The 25,372-nt window shown below is 43.8% G+C and overlaps 2 protein-coding genes and 1 pseudogene across 3 annotated transcripts; 2 read left to right on the plus strand and 1 right to left on the minus strand.

Moving 5' to 3' along the window:
- The first annotated feature begins 946 nt into the window (after window positions 1-946).
- Window positions 947-10,746, plus strand: LOC143955244 (uncharacterized). The gene is made up of 7 exons (XM_077465323.1): window positions 947-1,039; window positions 4,363-4,482; window positions 4,628-4,735; window positions 4,822-4,945; window positions 5,061-5,347; window positions 5,460-5,598; window positions 7,469-10,746. The coding sequence occupies exons 2-7, from the start codon at window positions 4,387-4,389 to the stop codon at window positions 9,331-9,333; spliced, it is 2,619 nt and encodes an 872-aa protein (XP_077321449.1). The 5' UTR covers window positions 947-1,039; window positions 4,363-4,386; the 3' UTR covers window positions 9,334-10,746.
- Window positions 10,747-13,968: 3,222 nt separating this feature from the next.
- On the plus strand, window positions 13,969-25,160 carry LOC143955245 (uncharacterized). 2 transcript variants are annotated; one of them, XM_077465324.1, is made up of 7 exons: window positions 13,975-14,221; window positions 17,062-17,168; window positions 18,560-18,733; window positions 18,820-18,943; window positions 19,060-19,148; window positions 19,237-19,378; window positions 21,534-25,160. In XM_077465324.1, the coding sequence occupies exons 2-7, from the start codon at window positions 17,097-17,099 to the stop codon at window positions 22,868-22,870; spliced, it is 1,938 nt and encodes a 645-aa protein (XP_077321450.1). In that variant the 5' UTR covers window positions 13,975-14,221; window positions 17,062-17,096; the 3' UTR covers window positions 22,871-25,160. The 2 variants fall into 2 exon arrangements, with proteins under 2 accessions (XP_077321451.1, XP_077321450.1); XM_077465325.1 differs by lacking the exons at window positions 17,062-17,168; window positions 18,560-18,733 and having other exon boundaries at window positions 13,969-14,221.
- Window positions 16,829-16,989, minus strand: LOC143956427 (U2 spliceosomal RNA; annotated as a pseudogene).
- Window positions 25,161-25,372: the final 212 nt, after the last annotated feature.

The raw sequence follows: 25,372 nt of genomic DNA on the forward strand, positions 1-25,372 counted from the left end.
TTCCACCCCCACCCCACCCCCCAAACACTCCTACCCCTCTGTGTCTGCCCACACTCCAATCCCCGGCGCTGTGCCTCAGAAATGGAAAGTTGGGGCTGGAAATTTGAAGGTGCTGACTGCCAAGGAGTGAGTGAGTGAATACACTAAGGCAAGTCAGGGTTCTCAGAGCACCCTTTACATCAGAGTTCCCCTTTACACCAGAGGCCACAGTGTTCCCCCTTACATCAGAATCTTCTCCATACATCAGAGTTCTCAATGTTCCACCTTAAATCAGGGTTCCCAGAGCACCCCTTATGACAGAGTCCCCAGAGTTCTCCCTTACATCAGAGTCTGCAGAGTCCCCCCTTACAGTGAAAGGGAACTCTGTGAGTTCAGATGTAAAAGAGGAACTCTGCGGACTCTGATGTAAAGGGGAACTCTTGTGATTAACTTCATATGATTAGAAATGTTATTTAATAGCAAAATATATGTATAGTTTATACTATTAAAAAAAATTGCTGCGTGGCACTAAAGTGTTTGGGTTTGACTTAAAGAAAAGGTGGCAACCCTAAGCACAGGGTGGAAGTGTTCCTGTGTCCCCATTATGGACATTCACCCTCTCTATTTGTCCTGTTTATCGTTATCAGCAAAAGAAAAGCCCAAATTTTGTGTGGTAACCAGAACAGGGATAGAGGGGAAATCATCCAATGGGGAGACAGATGGCAAAAAAAAAAAACCTGACAGAAGTTATAACCCTCCCTTACTGCTTCTAAAATGCAAAAATAGTTTTGCCTTTATATCTCCTTGAATTTTCATGTTTCAAAAATGTGTAGGTAAAATAACAGTTCTACAACAAGGCTGAAGTTAACATACTGAACAACTGCAGTTATAATGTTCGCCACAAGGTGGTGATGTCCTGTACAAAGGCTGGAACGCAAACACAGGAAGTGATGTATGGGATGTGCAGGAAGTGATGTCAGGTATAAAAAGGAAGTTACGGATTGAGACGAGAATTGGGGGAAGTAGATAGAAGACATTGCTGGAACTCGCAGCAGAGGAGGTAATGAGATATTTTATATTTACACCCAGTAACCCCCCCGTCATGTCCGTCCTCTTCCTCCATAGTCACTGTGATGTCTTTTTACTGGGCACAGGAGGGACAAGGATAATCACATGTTTGTAGACACAAAGGAGATAGAACTGGTGACCGGTCACACATGTTGGTGAGGAGACTATATATAATTATCAAAGATAAAATCCAATATGATGTTTGATGCAAGCAGCGCACAATGTTACCATGAGTCGGGGTGCGGTGCGAGTGTGAAAACACACAAATTCCAAAATTGGAGGTTTGTGTGTTTTCTCTTCCCCAGGTTGGAGAAATTTCATGCTATAGATGTCCCGAAATATTCTCAAAGTGTCACCATTCCCCTATCTGTGTCTAAGTTGGGCAGCTGGACTGACTTCCGCATAATTTAAACTAACTGAACACTCAAAATTCCCCATTACAAGTCCCATAAAGTACCTCAGATTGCTAAAATTCTTTGAATAAGTTTGTTCCCCGGGATAAGTCTAGCAGGCTATGCCACCACTGTGCCCACCAAAACTGGCACCATTTTGACTAAATTTCAGAACTCCACTTCCTCGTTGTTAGGAACCTTTTGCTGCCGATGCCACTACTAAGTCCTACTGGATGAATCCAACCCATGTATCAGATAACAAGTCACCATGGTGTTGGTGAGGTAAGACACATGGTACAACCCTTCTCCATGGAAGAGATGAAGAGCTGGGCAACTTATGCCACGTACACACGATCGAATTGTCCGGCAAACTTAGTCTGGCAAACAATCTGGCGAATAATCCGGCGGACTTTCTACCAAATGGACTTGGCCACACACGGACACACAGAAAGTCCGGCGTTTGCTAGCGCGATGATGTAAAGCACGTACGGCGGGACTAGAAAAAGGAAGTTCAATAGCCAGTAGCCAATAGCTTCCTTCTCGTACTTGCTTCTGAGCATGCGTCATTCTTAGTCTGCTGGACTAGCATACTCACGAACGTATTGTCCTTTGAAACCCAAGTCCGCGGGGAGCAGAGGGGTGGTATTTCAGTGATCTACACGGCCCTCACTTCCCCAACGGGTAAATCCCCCTATATGACGGCTTGGGAATCTGATCTCCAGACCTCTGGGAGTCTCGAATCCCGGCAGCTGGCCTTAGCCAGATCCTTTCGGGGGATCCAGAACACCTCACTAATGGAGGCTAGCATCAAATTGATAACCAGGTGGTACCTCACTCCAGTAAGGCTAGCCAGAATATATCCCACGGCTAATCCCTTATGTTTCAGGGGGTGCCAACTTCGTGGCTCCATGATCCACATCTGGTGGGAATGCCCTAGACTCCGTTCGTTCTGGACTAAAATATTCAACTTGATTTACTTAGTCACAGGCTGCCGGGTTTCGAGAACTCCAGAGGTTGCGTTACTCAATACCCCGATTCCTTTGATGTCTGGTAACATTCAGAAACTAACTTATTTTATTCTATTAGGAGCCAAAATTGCGATTGCCTCCGCATGGAAGCAACCCAAACCCTCCTTCCTCGCAGTTAAGAGGAAGATATCGTGGATAATGTCCCAAGAAAAACTATCAGGTATTCTGTCAGACACCACACCTAAATTCCGAAAGGTGTGGGACCCTTGGGCCCGTTACATGGGAATCTCTCTGCTGCCGGGGGTGCCCCCAGGCCCTCCCCTAGGAACCAGACCTCACCCCTAAAGCACCCATCCTTACATTGATTGTGAAACATTCCCTCGCTATATCCTTCCACCCTTTCAGGACATAGCTTACCTCCCCCGACCCCTCTGTTCTCCTCTTCTCCTCCTTTCTTCTCTTCTCTGTCCTTCTAGTCGTTCTAAGATTTTGGTTTGCTCAACAGAGCTGTAATTGACAAGTTCACCATACAGTCCAATTTAATGTTGCGGTACCCACGGCAGACGATCCCCCGACTGTTTTTCCCCTCTGCGAGGGAGGGGCCTGGGAGGACACTCCCTCATCCTGGCACAGCAAGTTCCCTATTAGGGGTGTCGGGATGGGGGCTCCTGGGAGTTACCTTAATAGTCCTACCTGGTGGGCTCTCCCGGGGGGGACACCCTCCGTTTACCTCTTATTGATGTAGCCCCTCGATAAGGAAGGGCTTGCCGACTGTACACTCTTGATATTGTCTGTCTTTCACTAATGTCTCATGTTTTTTTACTTACATTGTGACAGCAGGCCCTCCCTGCTACTGCTAGTTTGTGTACTGTTTTACGTATGTAAGTGCCTTTAATATAAAATAAAATATTTTGAAAGTGAAACCCAAGTCCGCAAAACCACTTTCTAAGTCCGCCGGACTTTACGCTGAAAAAGTCAGCTGAAGCCCACACACGATCGGATTGTCTGGTGAAATGCGGTCGGGCGGACTAAGTCGCCGGACAATTCGATCGTGTGTACACGGCATAAGACAGCAAGACTAGCAAGAGCTGCTGCCAGGATGTGGAAGGAAGGACTGATGTCACCCCGGCACAGCAAACAACAAATCCTGGCACTTGACGGAAGCCAGGAATTTTACAGTGATTGAGCATGTGCCACTTGCCGACATGACACAATAGAATATGTTCCCCTAAATTGCTCATTTCTTATGGTCCCTATGTTAGATTGTTCCATTTAAAAGCCTGTCTATAATTGGTGAGTTTGGTTTCGCTTTAACAGCGGTACCTCCAGACCCACTCAACCTAACCTACTAGAGATTGGCTCACCAGATATATATTCAGGACTTCAATAGTAACTCTGGGATAACCCCAATGGACCACCAGCAGTGGCAAAATATCATTGTAGTACAAAGCTTTGAGGTCCTACGTTCGAGAAGACTTTGCTTGGACAGCTTGGTACAGCCATCCCACACCAGGTGAAACCAATAAGTAGAAAAGCAGATATGGCCCAGGTGCCGCCAACCTATGAATAAACATCCATGACTTTCAGGTGGTTTTTCAGTGTCAGACCCTTTCATAGGTTGGGTAGGGACTTCCTGTTGGCACTCTGGTAATGTTAAGATGTCTCCAGTTTCAGGGATATCTCTAGGTGACTGCAGCCATTTTTATGAAGACCATTTTGCTGTCATGGTAATTTTCTAGGCTTCTGGACAATGTCTTCCAGGGGAGGGTCATATGACATGTTCCTGTGGTTATGACCACAAGCCACCATTATTGGCATGATAGAGATGATACAACTGTGATAAGAACAGACGGGGGATAGGGGCGCTGGCTTGGTAGAACAGTTTGGGAATAGTATGGAAATATTATTCCTCCCGGTAAAGTCCAGATAATTATCAGTTCATTATCCCTCTACAGAGAGGAGTTCTGTCTACAGATCACATGACCACATCAATGAAGATGAACAAGGACTGGGATCACATGATCAAGAGATTATTAAACCTCACTCTGGAGATCATCTGTGTGCTGATTGGAGAGGTGAGGAGGATTTTGAGAGTTCACATGACATCACTCTTATCTCTAATAATAAATCACAGACCTGACTAGAGAGATGAGGAGGATTCTGGGAGGGTCATACAACATCATTAATAGCCTGTTAATTCAGACTTTTTCCCCTATGAAGCCTGGAGACCAATTGATTCCTCCACCTCCTGACCTGCCACCTGAGAAAAAACATAAGAAGAAGATTCTAGAAGTCACCAACAAGATCTTTGGGCTACTGACAGGAGAGGTGAGCGGTGCTGGGAATTCTGGGACATTATCCAGTAATAGACAATGGATGTGTCTGGATGGTGACTGTATCATTGTGTGTGTCAGGTTCCTATAAGGTGTCAGGATGTCACTGTCTATTTCTCCAAGGAGGAGTGGGAGTATTTAGAAGGACACAAGGATCTCTACAAGGATGTCATGATGGAGAATCAGCCGCCCCTCACATCACCGGGTAAGAGAAGACTTTATTTTAAGGAGAGAGCAATTTTGAGGGTCCACCTAGATTCCCTATCATCTGATAAACATATAGAAACAATATATTAAGTTCGTATGTGTGTTTCCTACAGATGGATCCAGTAATGGGAACCCACCAAAGACATGTTCCCATCCTCTGTATTCCCAGGATTCCACACAAGAAGATCACATCATCTCACATACGGTTAAAGAAGAGATAAAGGAGGAGGAGGAGGATGAGTTTGATGTAATGGAGGAGTTTTCAGAAGCACACAGAGACACCTTTAAGGAGGTCATGATGGAGCGATTCAATGATACAAACCCACCAGGGAGATGTCCCCATTCTCTGTATTCCTGGGATTCCATACAGGAAGCTCATGAGATCCCTCACCATGATCAGGTATAAGGTGACAAAACTGTAGAGCACAAAAGTACCTCCAAAGTGAGTGATAGTATTTTTTTAGGAAGTCGGTTTTTTAATAATGTTGTTTTTTATCATTTTATGGGTCAAGGCTGAAGAACAGAATGAAGTGAAAACTGATTTTAAAAAGATAGTAGAGACACATGTAGGAGCTGAAAAGACATCTGGAGAAGAGGACAATATGGAGGTGACATTAAAAGAGGAGTTATCTTCTCTACATATCAACACAGGTAATCAACACCAAAAAGCAAAAACGATTCACATTTTATTTTTTCTTCTACAAGTTAAAGGTATTCAGGCTAGTTAAACCCGATGGAGACTCAGTACACCTTCCCCTCATTGGGCAAGATGAAACCCCATAGTGAGCTGAAGATAGGTCCATCTCATAACGATGTGGGTGGTATGTGGCCACCTTGGCCTCATGTGCCATGCTTGGTTTTGTTGAGTTGTACACTTTTTCTGTTGGCTATTTTCCAGAGCCCTTTGCTTTGACATTTGTTGACTATTAGACAAACTACTACACCACCATACAGTATATGGTTCTTGACTGCACAAAATTAAAAACAACAAGTACCCATTGGAGAGTGCAACATTTTATATATAAGTTATGAAACTGAAACTGAAAGCGATTTGATATGTGAATAGCTACTGTATCTGATATGGCAATGATGTTATTCTGGTTCTCGATGGGCCATCTGTTGTCACTACCCAATGTCCCTTAAGACCAGTGAAGCAGAATTACCTAGTAGGATGTTTCTGGTTGTTTTAATCACAGTTATGTGATAGTTTCATTCAAAATGTGCAAAGAGAGATTACGCAAACACTTGTAGGTATAATGTTTAATTGAGTAATTACAGATAACAAATATAATAATTAGGGATGCACCAATATTTCAGCCACCAAAAAATTATCAGCCGAAAATAGGGTTATCTGCGTTTTGCCGATAGAAAAAAAAAAGGTACCAATAATGGAATGCTGCATCCCATTGACTTCAATGCAAAATCGCCCCCCTATTGACTTCATTTCAAAATCGCATTCCATTGACTTCAATGCAAAAACTCCCCCTATTGACTTCTTTGCAAAATTAGATCCTCTTGACTTCAATGCAAAAATGACCCCCATTGGCTACAGTGTTAAATTGCGTCCCATTGATTTCAAAGCAAAATCGTGTCCCATTGACTTCAATGCAAAAACATCGGCCACATTAATTACATTTAAAAAAACTGTTTTTTAAAACTGTCCATTTCGGCCAAGTGCATCCAGAGTTTTTGGTTTCGGCACTGGAATTTTTCATTTCTGTGCACCATTAGTAGTAGTAATATTATAAAATGTAACAAGAATATTTAACTATAGATGCCATTTTTCGCAAGGAGCCCCACCCGCTTCTACCGCGGCTTGGCACAGATGAGCAAAATCAGGCACGTGCATTTAAGCATCCCTGAGATGAGACTGACTATTCCAAGTTTTGGCTGTAGTATATAGGTTAGTGTTTGATCAATTACAACATCTGAATAGCAGTATTACCTTTTAAAGAGTTAGCCCACCCTGGTCAGTCTACAATGACATGCCTACAGCATTAAGAATCTAAGGTAACTGGGCTTAAATTCATTCTTAGATATTGTAAGCTAATAATACTAAGGAAATATGAAATTTCTCCATCAATGGTAGAGGGTCGTAAATGAAAGATTCCATCTCTTGGGGAAGACTTTATGCCTGCAGTGTTTGATGAGGGTTATTTCTGCCCCAGAGTGAATGTGCATTACAGTTCCTGGGAAAATAGTCACATCAAAGCACAATAAGACATACTGCAGCGCTAATGATGATTACATCTGATTTTTGCCCATCACCAAGGGATGTATGGGCACATTGTAACCTAATGGTGACCTGAATCAAGCAACTTGCCCACAGAATGAAGACAACAAATGCTGGGGGATGTCAGGGAGCATGGCATAAATGAGGATAGGATGAAGGACAGTTAAGGGGGTTGTGACGGCACCAGGAGTGGGGGATGTAGGAGTGCGTTAGTACTTGTGAGGGCCTTGTGAATTATATAAAGGACTGAGAAGATTAGCATAATCAAAAAACATTTATTTCCAACAGATGGATGTAATTCCCAGATGACCTCGGAGGGACTTCTTTTTTTATTTCCAAAGCATGATGCAGAAGATAGCAGAAATGCTAAATATTCTCCCAGGGCAAACCCCTCTGTTCAAAATATAGCTCTTGGTGTGGTTAGATCAACAGATTTTTCTAATCCTAAGGAACTTTCTGATAAATCACAAACTATTCTGTCAATTATGCCTCAAAGATCTAACCTTACAGAAGGACCACTAGATCCATCTGGTCATGAAGAACCCTCTTGTGATGGATCGCAAACGTTTATCCCAATGATGTCTTCAAGATCTCTTGTTACACAGAGATGTCTAGGTCCATCTGGTCCTGAGGAACCCTCTTGTGAGGAATCACAAACATTTACCTCAATGCCTTCAAGATCTCACGTTACACAGAGACCCTTAATTCCAACTGGTCCCGAGGAACCCTCTTGTAATCCATCACAAACGTTTACCTCAATTATGTCTTCAAGATCTCATATTACACAGAGACCCTTAATTTCATCTAGTCCTGAGGAACCCTCTTGTGATGCATCACAATTGTTTACCTCAATAATGCCTTCAAGATCTCACGTAACACAGAGACCCCTAGGTCCATCTGGTCCCGAGGAACCTTTTTGTGATCCATCACAAACGTTTGCCTCAATTATGTCTTCAAGATCTCACGTAACACAAAGACCTCTAGGTCTATCTGGTCCTGAGGAAACTTATGATCCATCACAAACGTTTACCTCAATTATGTCTTCAAGGTCTCATGTTACACAGAGGCCCCTAATTCCATCTGGTCCTAAGGATCCCTTTCCTGATACATCACAAACGTTCACCTCAATGATGTCTTCAAGATCTCATGCTACACAGAGTCACCTACGCCCATCTGGTCTTGAGGAACCCTTTTGTGACCCATCACAAACATTTACTTCAATTATGTCTTCAAAATCTCATGTTTCACAGAGATCCTTAATTCCATCTGGTCCTGAGGAACACTCTTGTGATGCATCACAAATGTTTACCTCAATGATGTCTTCAAGATCTCACATTACACACAGACCCTTAATTACATTTGGTCCTGGGGAACCCTCTTGTGATCCATCACAAATGTTTACCTCAATTATGTCCTCAGGATCTCACATTATACAAAGAACCGCAAGTCCATCTGATCCTGAGGAACCCTCTCCCGATACATCTCATACTATCAGACACGGAGGTGAGAAGATATTTCAATATTCAGAATATAATAAGTGTTTTAGAGAAAGAGAAAACCTTCTCTTACATCAGTGCCTCCACACCAATGAGCATTCTTTTCCATGTCTGGAAGGTGATAAATGTTTTAAGTGGAAGTCAGACCAGGGCTTTTCATGTACAGAGTGTGGGATAGCATTCAAGCACGGTCCAGAACTTGTCAAACATTTCAGAAGCCATGCAAAGGAGAGGCCCTTCCTGTGTTTGGAATGCGGCAAGTGTTTTAAACAAAACACCCATCTACAGAGACATATCAAGATCCACACAGGCGAGACTCCATTCTCATGTTCAGAGTGCGGCAAAGGATTTGCAGTGAAAGGGGCGCTCGTCTCCCACCAGTGGATGCACACTGGTGAAAAGTTATTTGTGTGTAAGGAGTGCGGGAAAGGCTTTACCCGCAAAGACAAGTATATCTTACATCAGATGACTCACACGGGTGAAATGCCGTATCTCTGTGCACATTGCGGGAGAGGTTTCACGGAAAAAAATAAGCTAAACAGACACCAGCTGACACATACAGGTGAGCGTCCCTTTTCCTGTACGGAATGCGGCAAGAGCTTCGCGCAGAGGTTCGGTCTCGATCGGCATCGCAGGCTTCACATGGACGTTAGCTAATTTTAATATTAAAAGTCTGGTTAGTGGTTTAGGATCAGAACTTTATAGACTTTGAATAAATAGTGTGTAATGAGGTCATTTGGTGAGCTGGGTGCTCAAGATGATTCAAAACAAACAGAGAACTGGGTAAATGCCAGAGAGATCCCACCAGCGAAGAGCACTATTTGAGTTTTGAATGCAACATATGGTTTGTTGACAAAAAAACAAAGAGTATTTGAAACGCTGCAGTAGTGAGAGGCCGCCTCGCTTTTCGATGTGTGGGAAATATTTTTTAGAAAAGCAAGAGAGGAGTCCAACTCAACATCAGAGAAGGACTCCTTATGCTTACATTGTTGTTCCTGAACACCTTGATTCAACCTTTGGCAGTACATCGAAAGTGATATTTTGGCTATAAATTAAATCCGAGGGACTGAGTCACCCACTAGCTTCTTCAATATCTTAGAGTCTTCAGTGGAGAGGGTGTCTTCTCCATTGGTGTTTTTTAATCCTGTTATTTTTCCCACTTTTTTTAGCTCTTTTTTTTTCCCCAATAACTGTGGAGTTTTTCAAAATTTTCAACCCACTATAGGTACTCGACTATTCTCCCACCTATATCGGGGTGTTTCCATATTTTTCTACACCCAACTTGGAGTGTTTCTATGCATTTCTGGTCCTCAATAATGCCTTCAAGATCTCACGTTACACAGAGATCATTGATTCCATCTGGTCTTGAGGAAACCTCTTGTAATCCATCACAAATGTTTAGCTAAAGGTGCCGACCTTGTGGTGCCCACACATTTTTCAGGCCTTGGGATGTTCATAGGGTGCTCAGGAGCAAAGAAGTCCACTATATGGATTATGTCTTTCCCACCAAATGTTTTTGTTTTTCCAACCACTTTAAGTTGCTCCCATGTTTTTTTCACCTACCTTGAGGTGCTTCCACATTTTTTTTTCTACCTGTTTTTACATTTTTCCAAGTCCCCTGGGATATACTCATGTTTTGCCATCCACCTTAAGGTGCTCCCACTTTTTTTTTTATTCTCCCTGGGTTTTCTAACATGTTTTTTCCAACCATCTTTGGGTGCTCACATGGTTTTCTCACCTTGGAATGGCCTTCAAGAGCTCAAGAGCAAAGGTCTCACCCTAGAAGTCCCTAAGAGATACAAAGTAACCATTATGTGGACCGATCCTTTACTACTACTCAGTGCACCCCTCAAACTAAACAAGAGAAAGAGAGGACCTTTCCCAAAAGATCTACCAATCTAAGAAGTAGAGGGGATTTAAGAGGGCGTAGGGGAAGCTGACAAGCTTCAAAGGAGGCAATTTTTCCAAACAAAATTGTGGACCGTTTATTCTGCTTTTATAAATGGATATCTTTTTTACAATCAATTTTACAATATATATTTTTTAAATAAATATAGTTAGAAACAATCACCTTGGTGTATATATTCTTAGCAACGAGTGTAGTATGCGTGAATGTATAAAAACGTGGGGGCAGCCATATTTGTTCAGCAGATCTGCTTAAAGGATGGAAAAATCTAAATACAGTACAGGAAACAGAATGTTACCACAACGATCACTTCTTACATTTCAATTAGCACTTGCTGCCATTAATAGAGGTTTGTATGGATAATGCCTAGTAAGAATCAAGCGGTCATCCATAAATTATATTGAATATGTAATTATATTATTATATGTAATAATATAATAAAATATAATTATTTTATAATACTACATAGTAATATTTAAAAAAATTTATAAAAATATTTTTACGGTTAAGGATACTTCAAATTTTATAAAAAAATTCTAATTTCGCTAATTAGCTTTTCATTGATTAAAGCCGAAGGTTAATCTGCTTATATTTTGCCACCCCACAAAGGGAGGAGTTATGCAAATATCAAAATTCTTTGAAGGGAGTGTGTCAATCTAGAGGAGACCACCCTAGGTATTGCCTACATGGGATGCTGAGCCTCCATGACTGAAAGAACTGAAATCCAATGAACGAAAGAGGTTGACCAGGGACAGCCAGTCTGTGAAGGAAAGGGCTTGGTTATAATTGACATTCTCCAGTCTAATGAGGTTGGCTCTATCTGACTTGTGCAGCTTATTATGCATACTGTGAGAAGCTCACAGTGTGCAGTGAAATCAGAGTAAGCCATTTCATTACAAGAGAGGAGCCGGTACAACTGTGCAAAGGGTAGGCTGCAGGTAAGACTACGGGTCAGAATTTGGCATAAACAACATAAAAGCATGCATCCATCCTGCCTTTTATCAACAATTCAGGCTGGTAGTGGTGGTGTAATGGTGTGGGGGATATTTTCTTGGCACCCTTTGGGCCCCTTAGTACCAATTGAGTATCGTTTAAATGCATCAGCCTACCTGAGTATTGTTGCTGACCAACCATGTCCATCACTTTAGGACTACAGTTACATAGTTAGGTTGAAAAAAGACACAAGTCCATCTAGTTCAACCAAAAAAATAAATACAAAAAATACAATCCCATATACACAATCCTTCACCCACAGTTGATCCAGAGGAAGGTGAAAAACACCAACAAAGCATGATCCAATTTGCTACAGAAGGGGACAAAAATTCCTTCCTGATCCCCCGAGAGGCAATTGGATTTTCCCTGGATCACCTATACCTATAAATGTTAATACCCAGTTATATTATGTACATTTAGGAAAGAATTCAGGCCTTTTTTTAAAGCAATCTACTGAGCTGGCCAGAACCACCTCCGGAGGGAGTCTATTACTCATTTTCATAGCTCTTACTGTGAAGAAACATTTCCATATTTGGAGATGAAATCTTTTTTCCCTCTAGACTGAAAGAGTCTAGTGTACCAATCTTCTGATGGCTCCTTCCAGCAGGATCATGCACCATGTCACAAAGCTCAAATCATCTCACCACTGGTTTCTTCAACATGACAATGAGGTCACTGTACTCCAATGGCCTCCATACTCACCAGATCTCAATCCAATAAAGCACCTTTGGGATGTGGCGGAACTAGGGTTGCCATCTTATCCCTTTAAAACTGAACACCTATTAAATACACAGGTTCTGTGGCTCATTAAGGTGGTAATTAAGCTCAGCGCCTTATCTGCATTAAATTAGTCTCAGAATCTGTGTAATTAACATGTGTTCAGTTTTAAAGGAATGGGGTGGCAACCCCAGTTCCGCCACATCCCAAAGGTTCTTTATTGGATTGAGATCTGGTGAGTATGGAGGCCATTGGAGTACAGTGACCTCATTGTCATGTTCAGTTCAAGAAACCAGTGGTGAGATGATTTGAGCTTTGTGACATGGTGCATTATCCTGCTGGAAGGAGCCATCAGAAGATGGGTACACTGTATCTACCCTAGGTGGAACGGGAGATTGGCATCATGGATGTACAGCCAACAAATCTGCAGCAACTGCGTAATGTTATGATGTCACTGTAGCGCCGGCTCCTGAGTTGAGTTTTAGGGCTAATTTTGTTAAATTATGGTTTCAGTACCAGTGTACCTGGATTTCACTGAGTTCTCCTTGAGCGCAGATGTCGCTGTCACCGCCGGCAAGTATGAGAACGCAGTTTAGCTGGGTGTATTGGATGCCCTTCTTTCTCTCTGAACCAGCCCAGTGGGAGTGTTTATCCTGCTGTGCATTCTGAGAGAGGGGATTTAAGGTACTGACATCCCTTGCTTCAGGGTTCTGGTCCAGAAGATTTTTTCTGTCTGTTTGGTCCTGGTCCTCCTGACCAGCCCCCATAGCCCTCCTGGCCTAGGGTGCGGATCCATGCAATTCCGAGCCTCTGGGCTGGATAGCCCGAGGTGAAGCAACTGCAGGGACAGGCCTGAAAGGATATCGGGGCCTAATGATTCAAAGGTGGTCCGGTGCCATCTCAGCTAAGGAGAGGCCCAGCAACTGGTGAAGCATCCAGGGGAGGACCCTTCAGGAGAAAGCCATGCACAAGGCTGGTTTCTCTGAAGGAGCCTGGAGGCTCAGTTGAAGGATCTACACTCATACGGTATCGCCGGACCGGCTGAGAGATACTGGTACCGTATGATAGCTTTCTAAATTTGTCTACGTCCCTCAGTTACACTCAAGTCTGTGGCAGAGACTTTTCTCAAGTATTCTACATTCAAGTCTGTGGCAGAGACTTTTCTCAAGTATTCTACATTCAAGTCTGTGGCAGAGACTTTTCTCAAGTATTCTACATTCAAGTCTGTGGCAGAGACTTTGCTTTACTTAACACCCTACCAGCTGCTAGGCCTAGTAAGAGGAGGTCTATCCAGGGGTTGTGAGAATCCAGCTGTGAAACTGTAATTCTCTGGATTTCTTCGATAAGAGACTTTCTATTCTTGCAGTCCAAAAGTACCTGAGTTTCTTTCCTAACCCTCTACCCTAACTTGAGAGACATTTGTTTCTATTTTCAAATAAATAACCTAAAAGAAGGTTCAGTGTTTCCACATTCCTTCGGGCCATCTACCACGGGAAACCCCTAGACGGAGACGAGGTCAAGAAGGTAACCCCAATAAAACCAGCAGCTCCTTCGGGGGTCAGTGCTACATCACTATGGACCGAAATCTCTGAGGAATGTTTGCAACACCTTGTTGAATCTATGCCATGAAGAATTAGGGCAGTTCTGAAGGCAAAAGGGGGTCCAACCCGGTACTAGGAAGGTGGACCTAATAAAGTGGCCGGTGAGTGTATAGCTGGCCATATGACGATGGTTGCAGTTCCAAATTTCTCCACAAGATGGCGATCTCATTTATGCCAGATAAAACCGCAAACACGTAATGCGATGGAACGCGAAAACAAAAATAGATGGGACGCACAGACAGGAAGTGATATTAGATACAGACAAGGAGTTCCAGGTGAGTCGGGAGGAAGTAGAGAGGAGACATTGCTGGAACTGGCAGCAGAGGAGGTAATAAGATATTATTTTATATTCACACCCAGTAACCCCCCCGTCATGTCCGTCCTCTTCCTCTATAGTCTTTGCGATGTCTGCTGTCTCCAGCAGAAGCGGATACACCTACAATATATGAATTTCTATTATTCCTCTCTATAGCTCTTACACATACAGAGAACACTCTACTAATCCAAAGAAGGACATCTTCCTTTCCTGATCTAATCATTTGTTCCAAATTAGGAACTCTTGACAGTACTGACAGCCAGACATCAACCTTTTTTTTGGAAGGAAGCCACCAATGACGGCCTTTGTATTTCTACCATGAGAGGTTCACAATAATAATAACTTCTGCTGTAGGGCATTTGCCTTTGGGAAGGTATTGAACATCCGTGGTCGGAGAACGATGGCACTCTCCAATAAACCTTTTGTCAGCATGGCCTCAGATAGATGGCATCCTGGTCCACCTGATTCAATGTCCCTATATGTCACGGTACAAGGGCTCTCCCCTTGTTAGAGCTGTTTGTTGACACCCGTGAGTGGAGAAGAGGAGAGAGAGTTTGTGGGTAAGGGGGGTGTTTTTTTTTTTTTTGTGTTTTGTTTTTTATTTGTGTAGTTTGTCTAAAAATTATTTGTTTAAAAAATGGGAGGGAGGAGAGGGTCAGATATCTAACTATAGCATGGAGGCCCCTCTAGGGATCATGGTACTTTTGGGGTCCCTGGATTTTTGCGGTAGAGTTTTTTAAGTCCATGACCGAGGGGAGACAATTATTTTTGAGAAATAGGTTGATATGTGATTGTTATGTTTATGAATAGAATGGATTTAGTAATTGGAAATGCACCCACTTCCCTGCTGTATGGGTAACAGTACCTTGGCTATGTATGGAAGGTGTTTTCCCATGTCCTTCTGACTGCCCTTGAAGTGAGCACAAAGTCAATCCTGGAACACACGGATCCCTTGGGTCGGCACCATGAATAGTTCACGGAACCTTTCCCTATGGATCCCATGGCGTCCAGCAAGGAAGCCTCCGAGATCATCTCCCTGAGCGGCCTAAAAGTGGCATCAAGTTTTGTGTACATGCTGGAGCTGCGCCTGTCCTCCTCGATCGGATGGTTAAAATCACTGCCGATCACTACTGTTCTGGTGGTGACGAGTTGGGTCCGTAGGGTCTGGAAAAGTTCCAGTCGCGCATTCTTATCTGGGGGCGTACACGTTGCCACTACTGGCTCCGGTCCATTGCTGTCGCGCTGGTCCCCTTTGGGCCCTTTGGTGGAGGTGGCGGGTTCCTCTGCTATTGGACATTCTGGCTTCCTGTTGGGCCACTGGTGGGGGTGGGGGTGGGAGGGGGGAGGGTGGGGAAGTCCATGAGAGGGGACAGGTCCGGGGGGGGCGGACAGGGTCTCCTCCGGCACAGAGGGGGTGGGTAGGGGTGTGCCGGAAGAAGGGGCAGCGGGAGGGGACTTACCTATGGCCTTTCAATGCTCCTTTGGCTTCTTGTTTTCTGGCAGCTTCCTCCCGGTGCTGGAAGATGATGTACCCTGGATCAGGGCTCCAGCATAGGTCCGGGTTCTCTGGGGGAAGTCTCTGAAGACGTGCTCTGCCAATCCGCAGAGGTTGCAGGCTTTGGGTCTTGGACAGTCCTTGGTCTCGTGGCCTGCAACCCAACAGAACCTGCAAACAAGCTCTGTGCAATCCTTACATATGTGTCAAGGATGGCCACATCTGTTACAGTTGTGGGACATGCCGAACTAGTAGAGGATTCCTGCGGAGTTGCCCAGATAAAAACACTGCTGCAGGTGCTGGAGGTCCCCCGAAGAGTCTCTCCTTAGCCCGCAAAACACTTACCTATCCAGAAGCCGGTGGCATCAAGGATTCGGGCCGGGTCCTTTGCCACGATGCAGAACCTCTGGAGGTAGGTGGCTATGTCCTTTCCTTGGGTATGGGGGGGTTCCTCATGACCACCGTCACCCGCCTTTCATCCCGCTGTATGGGACACTTCGCAACAAAGTTACGGAAAGGAGATTCCGGGCCACAAGTCTTCACCATCTCCCAGTATCCCCTGCAGACCTGAAAGGACACAAAAGTGATAAAGAATGTACCTTTTGAGAAGGTCCGCACAGACTGTGTCTCCCTTTGCTGAACCCCTGCTCCAAGATCATCTTCTTTCTGAAGATCTCCAGGGTCATGTCGGGGACTCCTCCTTCCACCTCCTTCAGCTGCAGCATGACTGTCTGCTTCATCCAAGGCTCCAAGATTGGGAGCCCGTCTGCAGGCAGGTATGGCTTGCCTGGTCTTGGCAGCCTGGAGCAGGAGTGGTGGTTGAGATGGTGGCATGCTCTGGGGTTTTGGACGAAGTGGCTGGAGCAGGATTCTTCTTCATCGTCTTATTGGTCTTGTTGTTCTAACCCATCGTCAGGGAGTTGGATGCCGCTTCAGGAGTTCTTAGGCGGCTTCCTTCTGGTTCCTCAACGTCTTCACTCTTCTGCAGCCTTTACAAAGGATCTAGAGTTTCTACTGCCTGAAAGTAATAACGCAGAGTGGGGGGGGGGGAGTGAAGATCACAAAACCGTTCCCTCTGGGGGCTATGCCTCTGCCCAATAGCAGCAAGTAGGTGAAGCTGAATTTAATCAATGATCCTACAAGGCCGAGCAGAGGGTACCCCACAAGGACCAAATGGCTTGGATAGATACAAGTGGTTCTCAAAATCCTAGCTGGGAAACAGAGACACCCCTAAAGGCTATAGTCGATACTACACTTGATCTTAGCCAAAAGGCAGAGAAGCAATCATTATACCTATACACATACCTATTACCCGTTCTACAGTTCAGATGACTTTTCTTTTATTATCCACCTGCAGAGGGGAGCGTCCTGTAAAAAATCACATGATTAAAGATGGACAAAAGTCACCTGACTGAGAGGATATTGGACCTCACCCTGGAGATCGTCTACCTGGTGACTGGAGAGGTGAGGAGGATTCTGGGAGGTCACGTGACATCACTCTTATCTCTATTAATAAGACCCAGACCTGACTGGAGAGGTGAGGAGGATTCTAGGAGGTCACATGAGATCACTCTTATCTCTTCTAATAAAACACAGACCTGATCGTTGTCCCTACAAAATACGCAACTCGGCAGAATATTGAACAACGTCACTTCCGGTTCCCACAGTGATTGCAGATTTTGACGAATTTGTGTTTGGACACAACAGCGGCAACCAAATGCAGTCAGGCAGTGGCGTCACTGGGGGGGGCGGGGGTGCGGTATACACCCTGGTGTCAACCGCTACAGGGGGACACCATCTCGAGGGTGACGCGGCCGTACCTGACATGTGTTCTCTTCCTCCTCCTCTGTGTCTCACTCCTGCGCTGCTGCTCAAGCCTGTCATGGTCTGCCCTCCACCCGGGTGGCACGGCTGCACACTGTTCTCTCCTCTCCAGATGTCACCCAGGTGTTCCATGTACCAGAGCCGCCCGAGCTTGTGCGGTAACAAGTGGGGGGTGTCGGCTTGCAATGGGGGGGTGTCCTCCACCACCCGAGGTGAGGTGTCATGACGGGGAGGGGGCTTTCTGATGAGGCTGGTTTTTGCTCCTGGTCACAGCTTTATTATATTATATTCTGGGGAGGGGGTGGTTTGTCCTGGGGGGGTCTGTACTAATGGGGGGGTGGTTTGTCCTGAGGGGTCTGTACTAATGGCCGGGGGGTTGGTTTGTCCTGGAGGGGGGTCTATTCTGAGGGGGAGGTCTATACCGATTGAGGGGGTTTATACTTAGTGGGGGGTCTGCACTGACGGAGGGGGGTCTGTTCTGAGGGGCAACTATAGTTGGTGAAGGGGGTGACCCTAGTGACGCCACTGCAGTCAGGTAAAGGAACATTTGGGTGTTTTCACAGCACAGCGGCTAACGGGGATGAAGTTATTGCCACCTCAGAGGTGGCCATTTTGTTAGTTAGCGTTGGAGCGGAGTAACAATCTCCGCTCATAATACCGTGCACCGGACTGCATTCTGTTGCCGCTCTTTTGTCAAAACACGTAATTCCTCATCATTTGAAATTTCTTTCTAGAAATCTGCAATTATTCATGTTTTAAATAAACTGGAAGTGACATGGTTTGATATTCTGCCGAGTTAACTATTTTGTCCGGACACCTGTCCTGAGGTGAGGAGGATTCTGGGAGGTCACATGACATCACTTTTATCTCTATTAATAAAACACAGAGCTGACCGGAAAGGTGAGGAGGATTCTGGGAGGTCACATGACATCACTTTTATCTCTATTAATAAAACACAGAGCTGACCGGAGAGGTGAGGAGGATTCCGGGAAGGTACATTATAACAATTGATTATGCCTTTTTCTATATAGAATTATGAAATGGTGAGGAAGACATCAAGTGAGCAATGGACACCTACAAACCTTTCTTATGTACCATCTGCAATTACAGAATCCCCCCCTACTCTTTCTTTGGAAACTGGGGGTATTAGCTTAAAGAAGATCCTAGAAGTCACCCAGAAGATCATTGATCTGCTGACAGGAGAGGTGAGCGGTGCCGGGAATTCTGGGACATCATCCAGTAACAGACAAGGGATGTGTCTGGATGGTGACTGTATCATTGTGTGTGTCAGGTTCCTATAAGGTGTCAGGATGTCACTGTCTATTTCTCCATGGAGGAGTGGGAGTATTTAGAAGGCCACAAGGATCTCTACAAGGACGTCATGATGGACAATCAGCTGCCTCTCACATCACCGGGTAAGAGGAGACTTTATTGTAAAGGAGAGAGCAGTACGGAGGCTCCACCTAGATCCCCCATCATCTGATAAACACATAGAAACAATGTATTCAGTCAGTGTGTGTGTTTCCTACAGATGGATTCAGTAATGGGAACCCACCAGAGAGATGTCCCCGTCCTCTGTATTCCACACAGGAAGATCACACCATCCCTCACCATGATCAGGTAAACTGATTATATTGTTCTACATAGTCTGTTTTTTCAAAGTTCTTGTTTGTAGGATAATATTTTTCATGACTTTCTGTGGTTTTAGGGTGATGAACTAAAAGAGATAAAAGTCAAGATTAAACAAGAAGAAGAAGAGATCTTTGTGAGGGATGATCGGCAGTCTTCAGAGGAAGTTGGGATAATGGTGAAAATTAAAGAGGAGGAATCTTCTGTTGATGGCAGCATAGGTCAGTAATAAACACTAAAGCTGAAAACATTCACATTTTCTGAATTCCTTAATCAAATTTAAGGGAAGCACATTTATTAAAAGTGGCTTCAACTTGGCTAAATACGCAATACAATTTTGTGACATAATCGTTTCCCACTTGAATGGAACTTGAGTACATTGGGTTCAATGAGTTCTACCAACGACAGAGAAGTACCTATTGCTATCCGTGGGAACATCATAACCTAATGTGTTGAACAAAAGAAGCGGATATTTTATACCGTAGGAAAGGACAATTCTTAATGTAATGTCATGTTCCCAACAAATGAGGAGGAGATACTGTCCTCCATATGAAAGGTCCATCTCAATTCCTCACTATGATGTCATGTTCCCAACAAATGAGGAGGAGATACTGTACACCATATGAAAGGTCCATCTCTATTCCTCAATATAACGTCATGTTCCCAACAAATGAGGAGGAGATACTGTCCTCCATATGAAAGGTCCATCTCAATTCCTCACTATGATGTCATGTTCCCAACAAATGAGGAGGAGATACTGTACACCATATGAAAGGTCCATCTCCATTCCTCAATATAACGTCATGTTCCCAACAAATGAGGAGGAGATACTGTCCTCCATATGAAAGGTCCATCTCCATTCCTCACTATGATGTCATGTTCCCAACAAATGAGGAGGAGATACTGTACACCATATGAAAGGTCCATCTCCATTCCTCAATATAACATCATGTTCCCAACAAATGAGGTGGAGATACTGTACACCATATGAAAGGTCCATCTCCATTCCTCACTATGATGTCATGATCCCAACAAATGGGGAAGAGATACTGTTCACCATATGAAAGGTCCATCTCCATTCCTCAATATAACGTCATGTTCCCAACAAATGAGGTGGAGATACTGTACACCATATGAAAGGTCCATCTCCATTCCTCACTATGATGTCATGTTCCCAACAAATGAGGAGGAGATACTGTACACCATATGAAAGGTTCATCTCCATTCCTCAATATAACTTCATGTTCCCAAGAAATGAGGAGGAGATACTGTACGCCATATGAAAGGTCCATTTCCATTCCTCAATATAACGTCATGTTCCCAACAAATGAGGAGGAGATACTGTACACCATATGAAAGGTCCATCTTCATTCCTCAATATAACATCATGTTCCCAACAAATGAGGAGGAGATACTTTCCTCCATATGAAAGGCAATCTCCATTCCTCACTATGATGTCATGATCCCAACAAATGAGGAGGAGATACTGTACACCATATGAAAGGTTCATCTCCATTCTTCAATATAACTTCATGTTCCCAACAAATGAGGAGGAGATACTGTACACCATATGAAAGGTCCATCTCCATTCCTCAATATAACGTCATGTTCCCAACAAATGAGGAGGAGATACTGTACACCATATGAAAGGTCCATCTCCATTCCTCAATATAACATCATGTTCCCAACAAATGAGGAGGAGATACTTTCCTCCATATGAAAGGCAATCTCCATTCCTCAATATAACGTCATGTTCCCAACAAATGAGGAGGAGATACTTTCCTCCATATGAAAGGTCCATCTCCATTCCTCAATATAACGTCATGTTCCCAACAAATGAGGAGGAGATACTGTACACCATATGAAAGGTTCATCTCCATTCCTCAATATAACATCATGTTCCCAACAAATGAAGAGGCGATACTGTACACCATATGAAAGGTCCATCTCCATTCCTCAATATAATGTCATGTTCCCAACAAATGAGGAGGAGATACTGTACACCATATGAAAGGTCCATCTCCATTCCTCAATATAATGTCATGTTCCCAACAAATGAGGAGGAGATACTTTCCTCCATATGAAAGGTCCATCTCCATTCCAAAATATAACGTCATGTTCCCAACAAATGAGGGGGAGATACAGGACACTTTAATAAAGGTCCATTTCCATTCCTTGATTTAACAATGTTATCACTGTATATATTTACACTGTTACTCAGTAGTTGGTTGTTTTGTAATTTCTTTATTCGATGTATGTTCTAATGCAAGGTTTGTACCCAATTCCATATGAAGGTATTGACTATTTGACAAATATACATGAAGCCTTAAGCAAATTAATGTACTTTTGTTATTTATAAATTCATTTTTCCAACAGATGAACATGATGCCTGGAATACCTCAGTGGGAGATCTTTATTCATCTACAGAATGTACTGCAGAAGATAATGACATCCCACAATATTCACACAGTATTCCCACTGCTGAAAATTTGCATTTCTCGCTTTACCATGGTGATAGATCTACAGATCTAGGTGATCCAGAGGAATCTTCGGATTTATCACATATCGTTGCTCCTAATATTGAGCTACAATTTTACAGTCCAGACAGATCATCAGATCTACATAATCCAGAGGGATCCTTTTTGGATAAACCACATACATCTGGACAGGGAGTCAGCAAGGCATTTCCATGTCCTAAGTCCAAAAAAAGTTCCAAAAAGAAGTCAGATCTTTTTGTATGTGAGAGAGCACCCGCAGGGTCCGGGGGACATTTGTTTCCATGTCCTGAGTGTGGGAAATGCTTTAAATGGAGATCACATCTTGCTAGGCATCAAGGGTACCATGCTGGAGTGCGACCATATCCCTGCACAGAGTGCTCTAGATGTTTTCCATCAAAGTCCCACCTAACCTTGCATCAGAGGTCGCACACAGGGGAGCGTCCGTATTTATGTTCGGAGTGCGGAAAGTGTTTCATATCGACTTCCGATCTTGCCAAGCATCATAGACACCACACAGGAGTGCGGCCCTACTCCTGTACAGAGTGCGAGAAATCTTTTACATCCGGATCCGATCTCGTCAAGCACCAGAGGCTTCACACCGGCGTGCGGCCCTACACCTGTTCAGAGTGTGGGATAGCATTCAAAGACAATTCCGACCTCGTCAAGCATCTGAGAAACCACACCGGCGAGAGGCCTTATTTGTGCTCAGAGTGCGGCCAGTGTTTTAAAAGGACCACGCACCTGCAGAGGCATCTTCGGGTGCACACGGGGGAGACTCCGTTTTCCTGCTCAGAGTGTGGGAAAGGTTTTGCCGTGAAGGGTTCCCTTGTCAGACACCAGCAAATCCACACGGGTGAAAAGTTATTCAGGTGTACAGAGTGCAATAAGGGCTTTACACAAAAGAGCGGGCTCGTCATCCACCAGCGGACCCACACCGGTGAAATGCCCTTTAAGTGTACGGATTGCGAGAAAGGTTTCACGCGGAAAGACAAGCTTGTCAAACACCAAAGAACCCACACTGGCGAGCGCCCATTTCCGTGTCCAGAGTGCGGCAAATGCTTCACCCAGAAATTCTGCCTCGTACGACACCTCAAGATTCACAGAGATGACCACTTCTTGGATTATTCAGCATATGACCCATCTTTACAGATTACATCTGAATTTCATATACAGCAGAGGTTAGATGCTTCAGATCTTTTCATGGAAGGGGTGTAGGACATCAATCCACAGCAAAACTGGACTTCCTTATACAAAGAAGAGGTTGTGCCAGGGTGTTGTGAATGATTTCCACAAAAAGGAGGTCTCCTTAACAATCCATGCTGAAGAAAAGATGTTTGTTCTACTGAACGTCTGACACACCAGTAAAACATGGAGAAAAACAAACAATACCCACGCTCGAACAAAAACTTTACTTCTTGTGACTTTCCTTCGGTGCTCTGGCTTCAGTGTCTCCACACTCATATGGCAAACTCAAGCTGGCCACTCCACGTCACCCATAGAAGTGCAAATCTTTATTGGCTACATGTAAAACACAACTGTATGTGTCCAAAGCATTACAGCGTTTCATAGCACAATGCCAAAATGTGTTAGCATGATAAAGTTGTGTTTACCATTTAGCCAATAAAGATTTGCATTTCTATGGATGACACCCAGTGGCCGGCTTAAGTTTACCACAAGTTTGCCACACCAGTATGGTCAAGCTCTAGGACCTCCTTTTCTATTCCAGGGCTGCTTAAAACCCATTTAGACCAAGATCCATTCTCTTTCCACACCAAACACCAAGCACTGACCAACAGCCATTTTTATTTGTCCAAATGGGCCTTATGCTTCTCGGAAAAGAAGAACACAATGACCTTTTAGAGCATCTTCACTGGTGAAGAGTTCAGACTGTGGAAAAGGTGCTGAAAAAGGCAAAAATTGTTAATTTTCACCATTTAAGGGCGGAGTGTGGATATATTTTATTCTTTTTACACATTTGCCATGCAAACAAAATTATAGATACAAACATCTGCGATACACAAGTGTTCTATGGTCAGAACAACCCTTGTATGGACACTTATAGTGACCATAGAGACCAAAGATTTTACAGCTGAGGTGATAAAATGGTTTATCGATTAATCTCCCACCAGTTTCTACTCCTGTGGGTAGATGGACACTTTATAACATCATACTCCACGGACAGCGAGACATGAGGAGAAGAGGACCCTTTCTGAAGGAGCGCAACTATATGTAGAAGGACACGATTGAGCTTTGTGTGATCCAGAAGGGGACATTAGTCAAGAGTTGGAGAGTCCATTACACACCATATAAAAGTATTTTTTTTTCACATTTTATATACATGCAAACACTATGAGCTTAATATAATAATCTCACAACTGCCAATGCTTTGTTTATGTGTATAGCGTACTATATGGACAAACGTTTGTAGGCCCATGACCATCACACCTATATGACATCCCATTCCAAAACCATGGGTATTAAAATTAAGTTTCCCCTTTGCAGCTACAACATCCTCCACTTTTCGGGGAAGGCTTTCCACAAGATGTCGGGGGATGTTCGCAGAAATCTGTGACCATTCAGCCAACAGGGCATTTTCCAGGTCAGGTACTGATGTGGTAGAGAGGAAGAGAAGTCATTGCTTCTCCTAATTCAACCAAGAAGGTTCAGTAGGGTTGAGGTTAGGGCTCTGTGCAGGCTACTCAAGCTTTGTTCCAACAAACTTGACAAATCATGGTGCCAGGGAAAAGAGAAGGGCCTTCCGCAAACTGTTGTCACAAGGTTGGAAGCGCACAATGGTCCAAAATGTCTTTGGTTGCTGTCGTTTTTGCAGAAGCCCTCACTAGAAATACCTGAAATCTCAATAATTTGCAAGGGCTGCCCACCTATCTTTGGCCATATGCTGTATATTAATATTAAAGTATAACTGAAGGCAAAACTTTTTTTAAATTTTGCGTAGAATGGAGAGGGATTAAAACCCTCATCAGGTTTTCATTGCTGTTTTGGAGATCCATCCTAATTATTTCTCCTATTTACTGTTCTCACTGAAAGTGAAAGAAAATCACAAAGTTTTGCGTGGTCACCAACACAAGAATAGAGGTGAAATCTTCCAATGTGGACCCTAGTTCTGGTGACAACCAAGAATTGCCTCACTTTGGATGGATTTCTACTTCTTGTAGTGACAACGGGGCAGGAAGCATAGGGAAATCTAAATGGGACAACGATCTAAAAAGGTTTTGCTTTCAGTTTAACTTTAAGCTTACATGAGGACACACATATGAGAATGGTAATTTTCCACGTTTGTTTATGGTGGTTAAGACTTATTGTCCTTCCTTCCTGGTGAGTCAGTGCCCTGGAACATGCATACTCATACTGGGTTCCCCAACAAACTCAAAAATAGGGAAGACAAGATGATGACCCTGGGAATGCACCCCCAAAAGCATGTTTGCACTGTCAGATCCTACATGTTTCCCTACCAGGCACCTTTGAAATAAAATCAGTTAATCTATCATTGAGTCTATTTTCTATCCTGACAAAGCTACCAACTGCCTCTTCAGAAGTAGTGCTATAGTGGCAAAGTGACCTTCACAAAGATTTAGCCAAAAAAGTAGATGTGTCTCTGGCCCAAGTTTGTAGGACCTTGATATGGATTCCCAAGTATCTAGATATGTGGGCTCCCAAAGATCTAGGTATGTGGATTCTTGAGGATTTAGCTAAGTG

This window comes from Lithobates pipiens, unplaced genomic scaffold (assembly GCF_037356315.1).
Source record: "Lithobates pipiens isolate NorthernLeopardFrog02 unplaced genomic scaffold, aLitPip1_a1.2 Scaffold_35, whole genome shotgun sequence".
Lineage (NCBI taxonomy): Eukaryota > Metazoa > Chordata > Amphibia > Anura > Ranidae > Lithobates > Lithobates pipiens.